We start from the raw sequence: 17,649 nt of genomic DNA on the forward strand, positions 1-17,649 counted from the left end.
CACTACAGATCACACTAACGTACAAATTATTGGTATTCTTGGGTACAGCTCCCTTATTCTCACAATTTAAAGCTTCATTTGCCACATCTACTTCTACACATACACATACACAACTTTAAGCTAACAACTACCATGATCAGATCAGCTTTCAATTCCTGGAGAGAGTATTTGACACCAGCATATCATACATCTACTTTCAAACAAACTGGTGAGATCACACCTGAAGAATTCGTTGCCGCTGGTGATTATTTAACATATAAATTTCCAACATGGCAATGGTCCCCTGCTCCTGCTAGTAAGAAAAGAGACTTTTTACCTGATGACAAACAGTTTCTAGTTACAAGAAGAGTTCCATCTTATGTGAGGGCTGCTGAATATCTAGGTGTTAATGAAACGCTAGAAGAGGAGGAAGTTGATGAAGATGGATGGACTAAAACCACTGTTCCAGCTGCTAAAAGTACCACAGAAACTAGTAAGGTTGATGATAATAAACAGAATAAGGAGGAAGATATTGAGGAAATTGATGATTTGATAGATGAAAATGCAGAAGAAGATGATGATGATGATGATTCTGCGGCTGTAACAGCTAACAACAATCCAAATAAAAGATCATATGATCTATATATCCATTATTCAACTGCGTATAGAGTTCCAAGAATGTATTTAATCGGTTATGATTCAAACGGTACACCATTAACACCAGATCAAATGTTTGAGGATATTACTGCAGATTACAGATCCAAAACTGTTACTATTGAGAAGGCTCCATTCTTAGATGATACTACTACTGTTTCAATTCATCCATGTCGACATGCAGCTGTTATGAAAGTCTTGATTGGGAGAGCCGTACAAGCTGCTAAAAGAAACAAATCACAAGAGAAAGAAAAAGAATCGTCTTCTGAACAGGATTTAGTTAAAGGGGTTGGTAAATTGGGTCTAGCCGATAGTAAAGATGAAGAAGAATGGGAACAACTTGATGAAGATGATGTTCAAGAGGAAGATATTGTTAGAGTAGATCAATACTTGATTATATTTTTGAAGTTCATTACAAGTGTTACCCCTGGTATTGAACATGATTATACTATGGACGCATTTTGATAATTTTCTCTGTGCTTCCTACTTATTAAATTAATGACGTTGGTTTATTTACGATTAATTACGTATTAGAGTTCCTACAGTTTATTTTTTCGCTTGGAAATTAGTATACATGTGTATTGTATGTTATCACACGGGCTTAAAGACAACAAGTCTAAAACTTATTGAGATTAAACATAGACAACTTTGATTTTCACGTCTGTAACATCTGTAACGTAACGTCCTGGTATACCACCTTCTGGGAATAATGCGACTTGGAAACTATCTTTAGAATAGTTGTATGGGTCACCTGTATTTTTAGCCGCAATAAAGTTTGATGATCCATTACCAGTCAAATAACCATCTTCAACAGCCCATTTAGTATAGTAACTTGAAGCAGCAGAAACTTGTAAAGTTGGAAATTCAACTCCACTTAAAACACTGAAATAAAGTGGATATTCAGTACCAACATCAGCAGTGATAACATCAGTCTTATAATCGTACTTGAAAGTTGCTGGAGCATCACCTAAGAAAACAAAGTCAACGGCAGCACCTTCATGACGATGGTGTAAACTCTTGCCTTGGACATTAGGGTTTTCTGATTCAACAAAGAATTGAACATTGTTGACAGGGTCTGGAGTAAATGGAGCTGGTGCTGCAGAGGCATAACCAATAATTGAAACAGCTAAAGTTAAAACAGTTGATAATTTCATTGTAATATTATTTTTGTTAATATAATTTATAATTAACTGAAAATGAATAGCTGGATCATTTATTTCTTGAGAACATCATCTCTTTAAATACCTTTCATTTGAACTATTTGAGAGCTGAAACGAGATGGGGTGACCAGTTTAAGGTTTTCAATGAACTCAAAACTTTAATGGATGATAATTGCCATATTTTTAGAGTTCACTTTATTTTATCTTCATCTTTGGGAATTGAAAGTCTATGTTCTAATAGGCTAATGAGTTTTCTAACTATCCTACCTACAGATACTAAAATGATCTCCCAATGATTCAGAGTATGGCTTACATGTTGTTTTGTCGCTGAGTATTAATCATCATTCTCATCAAGCATAAATACTGATATGTATTTTAGAATGTATACGGAACAACAAATAATACAATTCAGTTGGCTAGATTGATACTTGAGTATAAGGTTCTCTTTATATCGCACGGCTAAAATGAAATATGCAGTCAACATCTGACTTTACCGTCGAAGTAATAATAAATTAATTGAAAATTATAATCAACAAAGTAAACAGGTTACAGTACTTCGAAAAGTTCCAGATCATCTAAAAGTTTATTTATCAAAAAATATTATGGCGCCATCCATCGACTTTGCCTTTTTCTCTTGTTCTTTAGAACCCGATTGCCTTAACCGGAAATTGTGACATTGGGACATTAAGATACATATGTGACATAACTTACAATTATACTGGTAGCCAAAAGTGGCTGAACACTATTTTTATGATATTATCGTTCCTTTTGTTTACTGAAAACTATTAATATATGGTTTCATGAAATATGAGCTTATATTTGATCACAGGTGATATATGAGTCTCTATAATTTTTAAGTGCTACGTATAGTTATAGAGCTAATTACGTTATGTTTGAGGTCCATAGGTAGTTTATTGGATGTTTTCAGAAGCTACAAGTATTCATACTTAATAGGATACACTGGTTATTTGAAGGTACTTTGGCACTAAAGTACGCCTCGTAATGCACTGCAATATAATATATAGTCTATATTGATGATCTGCTTATGTCAGCAATCATTTTAATTAATTAATAATGCATATTACAGCTGATTTATATTACTAAAGTAACTTTCTGATGGGATGTTAATATTTATTATGCTGTTAAGTCGCTATATTGGTTTATTATAAGCTAAATATCTAAAATATTTAAATTAATTAAAATTAAATAAAAAAGTTGGTATACCTTTTAATCTTAGTTATAAACTTAAAAAACATAAGACTCAAAAAGTTCAAAATTTTTTTAGCTCCAAATGCACATTTAACACGTTCATCAGACTCATATTAAGTCCATCCACCAGTATCAATGTCAAAATCTCAAAATCCAATTGTTTTGAGCTCATATTATCCTTTCAAAATAATTCCGGGTTATTTACTGAAATTTATTATATAAGCAGCATAACCAAAATAATTATATAAATAATTTATATTTTGAGATGACTAGCTTCTAAAAGACATTTCCCATTAGGATGGTGAGATAATAAGCTGTGGTTTTGTAATATTTTTTGAAAGAGGTGGATGTCGATTGATTGAAACAATTAAATGATCAATTTAGGTTACAGTGACAGCTCATGAAATCGAATTTTAGAACTTTACGTATAAACTTTTCTTAATTAGTATCATAGAAGATCATAAATATGCATTAAAGGGATATGTTATAATAAATTTAAGAGTATGATTCCCACATTAGGAATTAACAACTCTTGCACTTGTAGTCAACAACTTATAAGACTGCAGATTGAGTGACTTTGATTTTAATTGGATGAACATCAACAAAACCTGAAGTTGAAGCACCTTCTGGGAATAAAGCAACTTGATAAGATTTTTCAGAATATCTGTATGGATCACTAGTGTTTTTAGCAACGAAAAAGTTTTGAGAACCATTACCTTTCAAATAACCATCTTCAAATGTCCAACTGGTAGCGGTTTGAGCACCAGCAGTTACTTGTAAAGTTGGGAAACGGCTCCCAACACTAGCTTCAAAAGCTAAGTCAATACTTTGACCATCACCAGTGTTCAATGAGGATGAAATGGCACCAGTTTCAGGGTTATAGTCCAAGATTTCTGGATCTTCTCCCAAGAAAAAGTAGTTCAAAGCAGCTCCTTCATGGATTGATGATAAACCTTTGCCGTTGATTTCCTTGATATCAGATTCAGCATAGAATTGAACATAGTTTTGAGCAGCTTCTGCGTTGACAAAAGCGATTAATGAAGCAGCAGTAGCGATTAAGGTTTTGAATTGCATTGTGTAATAATGTATTTAGTGTTATTCGTTGATAATATTGTTTGTTATGATAATTAACCTGTGTGATTAGATCTTGAAAACCAGGGAATGTTAGGTCTTTATATACCTGATCTTTACTTGAAGTTAAAACTATAAATAACCATTTATTTATATTACATTAAGCTTACTCACAGATCTCTGAAGCTATTTTTGATCAGTTGTAGATCACTGTTGTTCTAGGTATTTCAGAGAACCCTTGAAGTTTCTAGTGTATTATAATTTATGCCCGGTGTTCGCTACCAAGATTAACTATATGCCAAATTCTAAAATTAACTTTAAATCTACGTGGTTGAATGCGAGATTACATCATTTCCACACTATGAACGTATAGGATTTGGGCTTCCAAGTTCCAAAGTTCCAAGCTCAAACTTCAAACCATTGCAGATAGAGAAGAAAATTAGCCCAAACTAACTGGGGTCAACTGAAGTACAACTTAATAATTCAGATTTCATATCCGACCTGTTGTGTATTCGCTGATATACAGACGCTAACATTATTAAAAGAGCTTCTCAATTCAACAACTAAGCTTGTTCGACAAAACTTAACTCTTAATTAATTATAACTGCGTACTTGTATTCTTGAATTAACAAATATAGTACTACTATAGTCCGGCTGACTTAAAATAGATCTGAGGTAGATCAATGTTTTCTAGATAATTTATAAGCAAATCCATACAATTTTTCCAGATTTAGATCCAATGATAGTCGAGTGATGTGCATTGTGTACTGTGTACTGTGTATTGTGTAACGAGTCACGACTCACGACCCATGAGCTACTACAAGTATTCAAGTACTAGTGATCTTAGCGTTCCAGGGTTAAGTTACTTAAAACATAAATACTATAGCATGTGCATGACCATCTAATAAAATGAAATTACTGTGGAGTTGGGTAAGTAATATACAATCCTTTATAAGCGAGGAGCATGTTAACAAATCAGAGTAATTAATAATACAGTGACACAGTGACATAATTGTCAACTGGGGGAAGCCATAAAAAACACTTACGGTGTTTCATGATTACAGAATTATATTGAAATGTTGGAAATGCTCAATGTTAATATATGTTAATAGCATGGTAATCTAAAGTTTAAGCCAACCGCAAAACATTCAAAACAAGACCACGTATTCAGTATACTTAACTTTCAGTATAGTCGAAGACTCGAAGCCTGAGGTAATATTATTATATATATTACTATATTACAATATTTTATATTGATCTTATAACCAGTTTGATTTGAAATTTGTAATATTACAACTAATAAGCCTCTATTTCTATTTATAAATAGGTTAAAAGATAGTGCTGCAGCAGGACCAAATTTATTTGTCGATATCCTTGGCCTTTCAAGAAATATGGTGAATATATTAATTCAATTCAATTATATAATACTAAATTGATCAGTGTACAAACAGCTGGTTGATTATAACTTCATGTATCCATCTGAGCTCTGTAATGGCTTTGAATTGATAACTGGAATCTCAGAACATGAATGTTCAGGAATTCCATTATCTCAACTGAGTAAAGTAAGGTTATCATATAGTTAGGTCAAATCATCAAAAAAATTTAGTCTTTATTCATCAAAATTTTAAATCCGATATATAAATTTGATGGCAAAAATTCATAGAAGTCCGTAACAAACATGCTACTTCAAGTTGACATACAACTTACAAGTATACGCCATGGGATTAACTCCAGAACAACAACAGAGGATAGTGTGTATGACTCCTTTCAAGATTACCACATAAAACTAACTTATCATTGCTTTAGGATGAGAATAGAAGAAAAGCACTTGAGAGATTAAAGCAAAAGGGCTTTTCTACAAATCATATTACAAATAGAATAACTAAACCAGACTCAAGTACACCAGGCTCATCAGAAAGACTCACTAGTGCTATCAAGCTCAGTGAAGAACAAAAGAAGAAAATAGAGGCTAATAGGAAGAAAGCTCTAGAGAAGATCAAAGAGAAGCAACAAAATTTTAGAGATGCATCAAGTGGTACAAATCCTTCATTAGGAAAAGAGTTACCAGGAAGTTCAAGTTCTACTGGTGCTGTTGCAACAAAATCATTCGATAAGATACGACCTTCCATACAAAAATCATCTTATATTGAATATGACTTATCAACTATGAAGGACTCTAAAGGTGGGTTTATTGCTGATGATCCAAATACTAGCAATAAGGAAGAAAAAACATTTGATGAATGGAAAGAGGAACAAAGAATTGTTAGAGACTTACCACCACCTGTGGATATGGAAAATGCGCCAAAATGTTTTGAATGTGGTTCATTTGAACTTAATATGAAACTGTTTGAACATTTCAAATGTCGTGTTTGCAAAAGATGTGAGAAGAACATACCTGATAAGTATTCACTTTTGACGAAGACAGAATCTCGTGAGGATTATTTCCTCACTGATCCAGAACTAAGAGATGAATCAATATTGCCACATATGGAGAAACCTAATCCACATGGAACTTTCAATAGGATGCAATTATATTTAAGGTATCAAGTTGAAGAATTTGCGTTCAAAAAATGGGGAGGACCAGAAGGGTTAGACGCAGAATGGCAAAGACGTGAAGAATTCAAAGTTAAAAGAAGAGATCAGAAATATGAAAAAAAGATGAAAGAGATGAGAAAAAAAACTAGAGCTGAAGAATACAATAGAAGACTACGTGATGGTAAGTTTAATGATCATAGACATGAATGGTCCACGACTCTTCAAGGTGGAACAAACGAGGATGGCTTAGAAGTAGTGAAAAGAAGATGTATAGACTGTGGATTTGAACTAGAGGAAGTATCTCTCTGACCAAAGTAATATCTTTCAAATTTTGAACCCATAATCAGTAGAATTGTAAATTTTCGATATCAGTAATATTTAATATATTAATAATTAATAGAGATATCAGTTTCCCAATTTGATTTCGTATTTTTCGTAATGTTTTGGTTTTTACCCGATATGGCAATTTTTTCGTGCCTGGCGCGAAACGTATCTGCCAATTTCATGCGTGAAAGTGCTTTTTTTATGTAAACAACAAAATCCCAAACATAACAACTGCAAAAACACAAACAAAACCATCCAGAAACCATCCAAAGATTAAAAGATAAGGAGGAGATTATATCTTTATAATTGTTTATCAAGGAGCTATATATAATCCCCAAATCTTTTCTTCATCAGCTTTTCTTCGCAGTGGGATTTCACTTTTCTTTCAAATCTACGAGACATAATCAAAAGAAACAAGTCACTATCAACATCCCTTAAATTCAATAATCAAACCAATGGCCAGTGAACAAATTTTCGCATCTGGACCAGGGCCATACTCTGATATTCCACCTATCGAACAATTATTATCGGTATCTTCAAGAAGAAACTCGGTTCATTCTTCATCCATTGGTGCAGGTAATATTCTGGATTTATTTCGTCCAGCAAATTATCATGATAATGCTTCAACAATTAGCGGATTCCAAAGTGATCAAGAGGATGAAATTGACCCACACGATGCAAATCATCAAGGCCTATACGGGTCAACACCAGGTGGACTGAGACCAACGATCTCGACATTATCTCAAAATTTGAGAAATCCTGCATTCAACACTGCTCATGAACAACAAGGATTATTAGAGTCATATTCAGCTGGGAATGATTTTGTTCCTTCAAGACGTGCATCTTTGGCCACTTTGAAAAGAATGAGATCACATAGTACAATCAAACATGTTATCAGTACTGGGTTTGTTCCTGAAGTTGATACAACATTAGGTGAAGAAGGTAAAATTTTAGCCAAATATTCTGTTCCATTAATTATTACATTTTTATTACAATACTCTTTAAATGTCGCTTCTGTTTTCAGTGTTGGTAGAATAGGTAGTACAGAATTGGCTGCTGTTTCATTAGCTGGTATGACGGCGAATATAACAGGGTATTGTCTATTCCAAGGTACATCAACTTCATTGGATACTTTATGTGCCCAAGCATTCGGTCGTAAAGATTATAGATCAGTTGGTTTACACTTTTTAAGATGTACCATATTTTTATTATTATTATTCATTCCAGTTGCAGGTGTTTGGATCTTCTTATCACATCCAATTTTAACATTACTAGTGGATGATCCATATTTAGTTGACCTTGCGTCAACATATTTAGCCACATTAGCATTAGGTTTACCAGGTTTCATTCTTTTTGAAAATGGTAAACATTATTTGCAAAGTCAAAACATTTTCCATGCATCAACGTATGTTATTTTATTTGCAGCTCCATTCAATGCTGTCTTAAATTATTTGTTAGTTTGGGATGAAAGAATTGGATTAGGTTTCATCGGGGCACCAATTGCTATTGTTATTACAAACTATGTTATGGCAATTTTGTTATTTTTATACACCTATTTTGTTGATGGTTATCAATGTTGGTGTGGATTTACTAAAGATGGTTTGAAAAACTGGGGTAAAATGTTAACATTATCATATAATGGTTGTATTGGTGTTATCAGTGAATGGTTAGCTTTTGAATTGATCACTTTATCAACTGCTAAATTTGGTACTGTCTATTTAGCATCTCAATCTGTTATCGCTACCATTTGTGTCTTATTGTACCAAGTTCCATTTGCTATCAGTATTGCAGCTTCAACTAGAATCGCCAATTTTATTGGTGCAGCATCAAAAAAATCATCAGTCACAGCATCTAATGCTGCAATCATTGCATCAATCATCGTTGGTTCTTTCACTGGTGCTTTACTAACAACTTTCAGATCTCAAGTTGTTCAATTGTTCACAAGTGATGCAGAAGTTATTGAATTATCATCCAAAATTATTCCATTAGCTGCTGCATATCAAATCAATGATAGTTTAGCAGCTGTTACAGGTGGTATTTTAAGAGGTCAAGGTCGTCAAAAACTAGCAGCTTATCTTTCATTAGTTGCATATTATTTGATTGCCTTACCAATTGGGTTCACTTTAGCTTTTGTCGCAGGGCTAAGATTATTTGGTTTATGGTGTGGTATGTGTATTGCGTTGTTGGTTGCATCACTATTACAAACATACACAGTTGTCAATTCAGATTGGGACGATATTATCGAAGAAAGTATTAAGGAAGCTTTAGCTGAAGTTAATTATGCTAATAATGATGCCAATGAAGTCAGATCAATCATTTCCCACAGTATTCATGATATTCAAGAAGAAGTTTAAATCAATTTTCGAAAGGAGAACCTTCCATATCAGCATAATAGATACATGTAATTGTTTCTAGAATCTATATAAACTTTATTTATATAAGTTACTTCAAAAAAGAGTACATAATTTACAAGTGATACCATAATTTCGTTCAAATTCTGTATAAAGTTTTTTGTTGACTACAAACTAATTAAAACAACCCCTAATAAACCGTATACTCAAATTAGAAACTATATAAAGAACCGAAAAACACAACAAAAATAAAAATAAACACATAAATAAAATAAAAAACAATCATGACTTTTTTAATTTTTTTTTCTTTTTGGTGATGTACATAACTATGATGAATTAATAAATGATCAAAATGATGAATAAACAATGGTATAAATGAATCCATTAAACTTTAATGGATAATGTGATTTGAAAAACTTGAAAAATTTTCTATTTGGGTAAATAACGTATTGGTTGGATAAAGTGACATCTTTTATAACAAAACATCTCAAATCTTGATAATTGATTTTTCTTTTCATTAACAAAATATTATATTTGTATTATTAAATTGGGTATTAAAATTCATTATAACTGATCAACAGGTGTTAATGGTGGTGAAAAACCAGGGTTATTCATGATTTTCAATTTATTATTATGATCAATAAAAACTCCTGCAGGACTACCTCTTCTTGAAGTTGGAGGTGTTGGTAACATTGGTTTTTTTGTAAAATTTGGTGAATAAGATGGAGGTGTTGCAATTGAAAATGATGAGATTGATGATGATTTTGATGGAGTTTTGTAAATTGTTGATGATGAATCTGATCTTATCAATAGTGTTAATAAGTTATTATAGAATTGTCTTATACCTTGTTGTTGGAAATAATGGTTTAAGATTGAATCTGAGGTTGTTAAGATTTTATCCAAGATTAAGTTTTTATAATAAGAAATTTGATCAGTTGACATATTGATTGGGAATAATAAATCAGATTCAAAAGTTTCATGGAAATAATCACCAAGGATTTGGAAAATGATGTATGATAATTGTGAAGGATGTAATTTAATTAATTTTTGTTCAAAGATTGAAATTTCTGCAAGGAATTTTTTCAAATTGATGATATCACATTTCGTTTTAAATTCTGGTAAATTTTCAAACTGAATATAATTATTTTCATAAAAATTCATTAACCAATTGTTTAATTGTGGTTCACAAACATCCCAGTTTAATGTATTCAAGATATGTCTTTCCATTTGAATAATCATATTTTCATCAAATATCAATGAATGATCATATGAATTTTTACCACAAAGTTGAGCCAATTCTGATAATCTTGGGATTCTTGATCTTGGATTTGGACCTTGGAATCTACCACCAGTTGGGACATTTGTGTTATTAATGATATGATTACAACCACCATAAGTTTTAGCACTTAACCATAGACATGTGACTAGGACCAATTGTACTTGATCTTTTAAAACAATTCTTTTGGAACAATATCTATCAAAAATTCTAACACTTTGATAAAAAATACCAGTTGTAACTTTTGTCTTTATTGAAATTTTCAATAAGAATTCTAATAAATTAGTTCTAAGGTATGGTTTTAATTCTGGTTGTTGATTAATTAGGTTTAAATCTGGTTTGTAAATTTGAGCAGTATCGTACATTGATTGTGAAATTTCTTCTTTATAATCTTGAAGGAATAGCTTATGAGCTAAAAGCTCATTTGTTGATAATTCGAATGGATATTCTTTTTGGGTTGCAGTGACTCTGAGACCTAAAGCCATTGTGGAATGTTATATATATATATTTGGGAATGAGTGTGGTATATGTGGAACTTGTAATGAACGAATGACACTTGGATTATATGATGAGGGAAAGCGTTGTTAATGAATGTATTGCTTTGATGATTTGTATTGTATTTGTTTATTCTATGATTCTATAATTTCAGCATGTAATGATTGGGAATTTGAAAGAATATGGTATAGTCAAGAATTTTCAGATTATGAGTTGAAAAGTTTCTAGTGTATTATGACTTTAATGAATGATGATATGAATGAGAGGGATTGTTTCGCTGAAGTCTTTCTTGTGATGGAACAAACGTCAGTGAATGGAGCTCTAAACACAGGATAACAATGATATTTGAAGATGTGGAAATGGATAAAGCTTTATATTATCAAAATTTGAAAATATGAATGTGTTGATCAAAGGTACGCTGCTGTGGGAGGAGCAGACGATTGAACTGAAAGGGAATCTGCACTATCGTTGAACTTATTAACTTCCAAGGCACCTGGGGCTCAATTGGGAGCTGGGACTAGACTGGTATCCTCCACCAAAAGTTAGCTACGTATCTAGGGTACCTTTAATATTTTCACCACGTACTCAAAGCCGTTATTTGTGTCGGGTTTTAACTTTTCAAGATACCGGTATGTTAATTTTAAGGCACGGAGTTCAAGGCGGAGGACAGCAGATCCAACACCAGAACACAACATTAGAGAGCTATAACTGGCCAGTTGTTGAAGATATAGTGTTGTCGATAGTATAGCTGTGTTTTACGTCTATTTTTACCCCAAGGTGGCCCCATGGCACCAATATGGACAGGTTCTAGGGACTAGTCGCTTCTTTGTTTTTGTTTATGTTTATTGGTTGTGGAATGCTCGAGACGCGCCTAAATCTACAAATTTTTGTTCCTTTGACGATCTTTTTGACCTTTGAAGTTTGAGCACTGGAAATTTTCATCTTCAAGAGCAAAATAACAAAGGCTCAGAGGGAGAATCAGGAGACTGGTGAGACGGTGAGAGTCTGAGCTTTGAAGGAGTCTTTTGGTGAACAGTGAAGGTGATTGTGCAGGTAATGCTTATATATACGGTCCTTATATCACTCGTTGTGATTAATACGACAAGGATTGAAGCTGAATCCTGAGTCCTGACTCCTTGAACAATAGCACTCAGTGCAGTGGGAAAATAAAGTATAAACGCTTATATACCATACAATGCTTTTAATATGGAGCTTTACCTAGATTCCAGAACAATCGATTACTGATTAGATTAGAACCTTGAACGTAAAGTCGAATGACTGACTTTTAACAGCTTCCAACTTTTTAGCTCATCTACAGAAACCTATATATAAGGGTTAAACACCATCCAAGGTTTTCTAGCTGCTGATCTAAAAATGATTCCTGAATACCACACAAATAACAATCATGGCTATGAAGGATATACCCTAGATTAATTCATCCTAGTGATAGCTTTGAATATCAATTCATACAATTGGTTTGGATTCTCACATTCCTACACATTCTCTATGCACCACCGAAAAATTATCTGGAAAACGTTACACCTTTAATTGAACACAGTACGTCCCAAACTAGAAAAATGCTTTACCAGTTCAAGTCTTCAAGAACTTGTCATGTAAATTTAGCTAACGCGTTTATCAAATATATCAAAAGCAGCTCAATTAAGTCATAACTTTTTCCTTAAACAATTGTTGAACACGCTTGAAGTCTGAAGACGCGCATTGAACTTGACGAAAGCCTAATCAGGAAGACGTATATACCATCAGGGGAAAGTAAACCATACTAATTTGATTAACTGGTCTACAAATGTCAAAGTACACACATAAACTGTACACATTTAGACTTGATAGGATATATAAAATCACGTATAATTCAATCAAATCACGACCATGATATACCCTGGTACCTTAAAGTAGTTAAAATAGACTACCCTTTTGGAGCTGATCAACTACTTAATTGGGAATGTTCGAATGTTCTATATACTACATTAACTAATAGCTATACCCCAATAAGGGTACACATATGGTCAATTAAAGTCCAGTGTGAGTATAATACATACAACACCAACCCTACGACTCTACAACTTACAAGGCTCAAGCTACCAGCTCTTGATTTTTATTGAAAACTTTTTAATTTTGATCCAAACTTTTCACACTAAAAAATTCAGATCTGAGATCTAATGCACGATCCAGAAAGGGAAATACGAGGAAACAATCGGGTCACATGACATGTTAAGTCGGAATTCAGATCGAGACGAAATCGCTTTGTTTACATTTTAATAGAAAACGCGATAAAGTTTTAACAATTATACACAAAACAAAAAGCGTGAAGTTTCTTAAAGAAGAAGGCTAATCTCACAATATTATCAACCAAAGACTCGCGTTTTAGAGGTGAAGTTATCATTCTTTACAAAATCGAACTAAACTTGGAATTCAAACCGTACATTCTTTAACTAGGTTTCGTGTTTTTGTTAAATGTTTTGGGGTTCTGATAAAAGAGACCAAACTAGAGCTTCAATAGGTATGTTTTATCATATTAAATTATTTAGAGGACATATAATACTAACATGTGATGATAGCTCAACCACCACCAACTCCAGGTCTAGCTTCTTGGGCATTTAATTCAGTGTTCAATAGAGAAACCCCTTCTTCTAAATATGCAAACATGAAGAATAAAAGAGATGAAATAAATCAATATCAAAATGATTATAGAATAGGACAAACTACATCAAGACCAATTGCTGGTAGATCCAATGATGATACAATACTAAGTATGTCAAGCAGAAAAAATGTTGCATGGGGTGGTGAAGATTTCAAAGTTAGAAGTAGATCTTCAAGTTTTAGTGAAAGACCTATTCCAAAAAGATTTGTTGATGATAATGGTTCAATACATAATAGAAGAGATACTGATTTTTTCAAAGAGAATGAGCTACTACCTGATGATTATTCTGAATATAATACTTTCACCAAGAAAAAGAAATTTGATATATCACCACCGAAAAGAAATTCAAGATTCAATTCTGCCTTACCAAAACTCAATGAACCTTTAAAACCAATACCCAATGTCAATGATTATCTCACAGAAAAGAAAACTTCATTACCAGAAACTTACCCAGGTAAATTTCCAAGCCCATATGTGACTAAAAACTCATCATTTGATTCAAATGATATATTGAGCTCCTCAGCTAATAGAAATTTTGAAAAAGCTAGATCAAATACAATATTAAATCGATTCGAAAATAACCAATCTATTCCTTCATTTAGAATCCCCTCACAACAACAACAACAGCAGCAACCTCCAATAACCCGAAACTCTAGACCAAGAAGTTCATATAGGGAAAGACTGTCTGCCATGGCAGCACCAAGATACAAAGAAACCTTAAGGTATGATGAACAAATGCTTTTAGATTCAATGGATGAAAATATTGCAGAACTTGATGATATTACCAAACATGTTAGTCATTTGAAACTGCAGAAAAATAATGAAGAAGATTTCCAGGGAAAATATTTGGAGATTAGACAAGAGTTGATTCAAGAATTGAAAAAATCAAAGAAGTTATATGATTCATATTATCAGTTTGTTGATAAATACAAAGAACTGAAGAGAAAATATAAAGAAACAGCAAATGATGATTCAAGAATACAAATACTACAGAAGGAAATCTTTTATTTAAAAACGAATAATGAACTGTTGACGAAAAAGCTTAAAGATAGAGACAATAAATTTCTGGATAATGACACTACAATTAATGATCTAAAAAGGACATTAACAAATTCATCAAATTTTGAAGCGACGCTGAGAAGAAAGATCAATTATCTTGAGGATAAAATTGAGAAACAAGAACTGGAACATAAAAGTGAGAAGTTTGAATTAAACCAGAAGAACTTCATGCTTGAGACAAAGCTCAAAGATGACGAAGAGCTATACCAATCTAAGTTGAGAAAAGCTTATGAAAGAATTAGAGATCTTGAAGGTCAATTAGAGAAAAAAGCCAAATCACAAGAACCACGTAATATCAGTATAATACCAGAATACACTACAAAGGATAATTATAAGCAAAATAGATATGCACAACAAGCTCCATACTCAGATGAAAATGATGACACATATCAGCTGTTACATAAAAAGTATGGGGATAAAAAGATAGAATCATCTAGATATTCACCAGAGAAGAGGTATAGTACTGGTAATATGTTCGCAGATAGACCATCATATAAACAGTACAATGACATTGATCAAGATTTATTCAAGAATTTTGATAAAAATGATGAATCAACTAATAATGAAGATTATTTTGCAAAACATAGATCAAATGGACAATTAAGATCTAATTCTCTGAGAAGCAGCTCTAATAGACATTTCCCATCATCCAAACGATACAGCAACCCAAACCTGTCGAGTTTGGAACTCAACACCAGTGAAATAGGCTGAAGTTTCAAGAATACAATACAATACATGACGATTCAATTAGATACTTCGATACTACTATTAATCTGTAGTTATATGTTATATATCCGTTCCCTATTCGGAAATGGTTACAAGCCACTGGTCATCCTCACACAAAAACCAATTCCGCGAAATTTTGTCTTCAAAAATCTGGTTCACAGAGTTGAAAAAATCAAGCATCAACACTCAAGTAGAATGTAGCGAGCCCGAATAATTGGTGAAAACACATCTTAAAAGTTGTCCAAGTCATCAGTTTGAAATCAGCTTTACACAAGCATCAACTGTTAGAATACATAGACGTGGTTTGGTGATAGGTTTAAGCGTTTGATATACCAAGAAGCCAGAGAGATTTACAATTCAGTGTGTTATTGTTTAGCTTACACTATTTTCGTGGGATTAACGTGCATCAAGTCATTTATTGGAATATTGGTCGTTGAAAACCGTGTCAGTCTAGAAGTTTTCAAGTCAATTAAAATCATAGTGCTAAGGGCTTCAGCTTATTTGGTCAAGAAACTAAAATCAAGACAAATTCTAAAAGAAATATTACTTTCAATACATCATTCAGTATCAATCATCCAGATAGTTAATATTTATTCAGATCATGAGTGAAATATCACCAGCTAAAGTCGCATCACCACTACCGATTGGTTCTTCGGTGAATTCAACCCCAGTTATACAACAGAATACTATAGAGGCTTCATCAAATGCCAAAAATGCTGGAAGTACAAAAAATACATTATCAAAGAGAATAGAAGTTGAAACATTGGTGAAAGATTTCAAAAAGAAAATGGGTAATAACTGGGATAAATATCAAACTACAATTAGTGCATTTCTTATAGGGAGACTCTCTAGGGGTGAACTTACGGCTGTCCTGTCAGAATTATTGACAGATTCTAAATTGGTCCGTATGCATAATCAATTATTATTGGCAAATCTTGCAAACGCTCTTAGAGACGGTCCAAATTCAGCATCTGCAAATTCAGGATTTGGTGGTATTGGGTCAAATAAAAGAAAGAAAGATGGTCGTGTTAAGGCTTCAAGTCAGTATGAAAAACTGAAAAAAGATATAATGAATTTACCAATAAGAGAAAGACGTCGTATAAAGACTATTACCAGAGAATCTGGTAAAAGACAAATGGCAAATTCTGCTTTAACTTTAACAAGACAATCTTTGCTTCCCAAAATTCCATATGTTAATGATAAAGATAAAAATTTAACAGGGAACACTGTTGAATGGACTCAAGATATTAGTCATGGAATACAGACTTTATTATCCACTGAAACTTATTCTCTTCCAGATCATGAAAATCTAAGAAGTAGGATGCTTGGTATTGCTAGAGAACATGGTTTAACAGGTACAGTTGATAAAGGGGCTGTTGATTTGGTATATATCGGATTAGAAAATTATTTGAAAGGGATTGTGGAACAAGCTATAGATACTGTTCGTTATAGAAAACAAAAATATGCTTCAGATGATATCATAGGCAATACACAACCAAGAGAACAAAATAGAAAAAGACAAAAAGTCACTTTAACCAATGAAGATATGGTTGATACATTTGAACTTTTCCCATATCTGGTTGAACCAAGTGGACCAATTTACAGATTGAATGGTGTTCAATTGAATGACGATACTTACGTGGAGGAGAAAACTGCCATAGATTCAATCTTAAAACCAAGAGAAGAAGTTTTCAAAACTTTGAAATTGAATGGTAATGATTCCAAAACTGAAAATTCAACTTCATCTCCATTAATACAGCAAAAGACAATAGGAGGGGATACTAATGAACCTAAAATAAAGAGTGAGATAGGCGAAACCAATAACTTGATTAATGGCGATAAATCTTTATCAAATAATAACAGTCCATTAATTAATGGGAAAACAATCGGTGCTGGTATTTCAAATGATGCAAATATTGGTACAAAAGATGAATTAAACTGGCTTATCCATGATATTCTTTCGACACATTAGGAAGTTCATGATTTAATGGGTTTGATTTGATTTTGGATATCATCATTTGGAGTTATTATTGTATTAAAAATTGTATGTAGGTTTCATTAGGTGCTTTGTAATTAATTAATGATTTGTATTACTATATTAGATTTATTACGGGTAGAAATTTCAAATATTATTACAAAGCCTATATTATT

At 32.7% G+C, this 17,649-nt stretch overlaps 8 protein-coding genes across 8 annotated transcripts; 5 read left to right on the forward strand and 3 right to left on the reverse strand.

The window, feature by feature from the left end:
* Positions 1-132: 132 nt before the first annotated feature.
* On the forward strand, positions 133-1,098 carry ATG3 (Atg3p; the record flags this gene model as incomplete). Its single annotated transcript, XM_011278836.1, has 1 exon — positions 133-1,098. One exon carries the CDS (start codon positions 133-135, stop codon positions 1,096-1,098), a length of 966 nt encoding a protein of 321 aa, XP_011277138.1.
* Positions 1,099-1,265: 167 nt separating this feature from the next.
* BN7_644 (uncharacterized protein) lies at positions 1,266-1,787 on the reverse strand (the record flags this gene model as incomplete). The annotated part of the gene is made up of 1 exon (XM_011278837.1): positions 1,266-1,787. One exon carries the CDS (start codon positions 1,785-1,787, stop codon positions 1,266-1,268), a length of 522 nt encoding a protein of 173 aa, XP_011277139.1.
* A 1,767-nt stretch (positions 1,788-3,554) lies between these two features.
* BN7_645 (uncharacterized protein) lies at positions 3,555-4,076 on the reverse strand (the record flags this gene model as incomplete). Its single annotated transcript, XM_011278838.1, has 1 exon — positions 3,555-4,076. The coding sequence occupies one exon, from the start codon at positions 4,074-4,076 to the stop codon at positions 3,555-3,557; it is 522 nt and encodes a 173-aa protein (XP_011277140.1).
* A 1,466-nt stretch (positions 4,077-5,542) lies between these two features.
* RAD14 (DNA repair protein RAD14) lies at positions 5,543-6,917 on the forward strand (the record flags this gene model as incomplete). The annotated part of the gene is made up of 2 exons (XM_011278839.1): positions 5,543-5,635; positions 5,922-6,917. 2 exons carry the CDS (start codon positions 5,543-5,545, stop codon positions 6,915-6,917), a joined length of 1,089 nt encoding a protein of 362 aa, XP_011277141.1.
* Positions 6,918-7,387: 470 nt separating this feature from the next.
* On the forward strand, positions 7,388-9,286 carry BN7_647 (MATE family efflux transporter; the record flags this gene model as incomplete). The annotated part of the gene is made up of 1 exon (XM_011278840.1): positions 7,388-9,286. The coding sequence occupies one exon, from the start codon at positions 7,388-7,390 to the stop codon at positions 9,284-9,286; it is 1,899 nt and encodes a 632-aa protein (XP_011277142.1).
* A 561-nt stretch (positions 9,287-9,847) lies between these two features.
* CLN1 (cyclin CLN1) lies at positions 9,848-11,044 on the reverse strand (the record flags this gene model as incomplete). The annotated part of the gene is made up of 1 exon (XM_011278841.1): positions 9,848-11,044. One exon carries the CDS (start codon positions 11,042-11,044, stop codon positions 9,848-9,850), a length of 1,197 nt encoding a protein of 398 aa, XP_011277143.1.
* Positions 11,045-13,623: 2,579 nt separating this feature from the next.
* On the forward strand, positions 13,624-15,483 carry BBP1 (Bbp1p; the record flags this gene model as incomplete). The annotated part of the gene is made up of 1 exon (XM_011278842.1): positions 13,624-15,483. One exon carries the CDS (start codon positions 13,624-13,626, stop codon positions 15,481-15,483), a length of 1,860 nt encoding a protein of 619 aa, XP_011277144.1.
* Positions 15,484-16,099: 616 nt separating this feature from the next.
* HFI1 (Hfi1p) lies at positions 16,100-17,470 on the forward strand (the record flags this gene model as incomplete). Its single annotated transcript, XM_011278843.1, has 1 exon — positions 16,100-17,470. One exon carries the CDS (start codon positions 16,100-16,102, stop codon positions 17,468-17,470), a length of 1,371 nt encoding a protein of 456 aa, XP_011277145.1.
* Between the last annotated feature and the right edge of the window lie 179 nt (positions 17,471-17,649).

This window comes from Wickerhamomyces ciferrii, contig 00011, assembly GCF_000313485.1.
Source record: "Wickerhamomyces ciferrii WGS project CAIF00000000 data, strain NRRL Y-1031 F-60-10, contig 00011, whole genome shotgun sequence".
Classification (NCBI taxonomy): Eukaryota; Fungi; Ascomycota; class Saccharomycetes; order Phaffomycetales; family Wickerhamomycetaceae; genus Hansenula; species Hansenula ciferrii.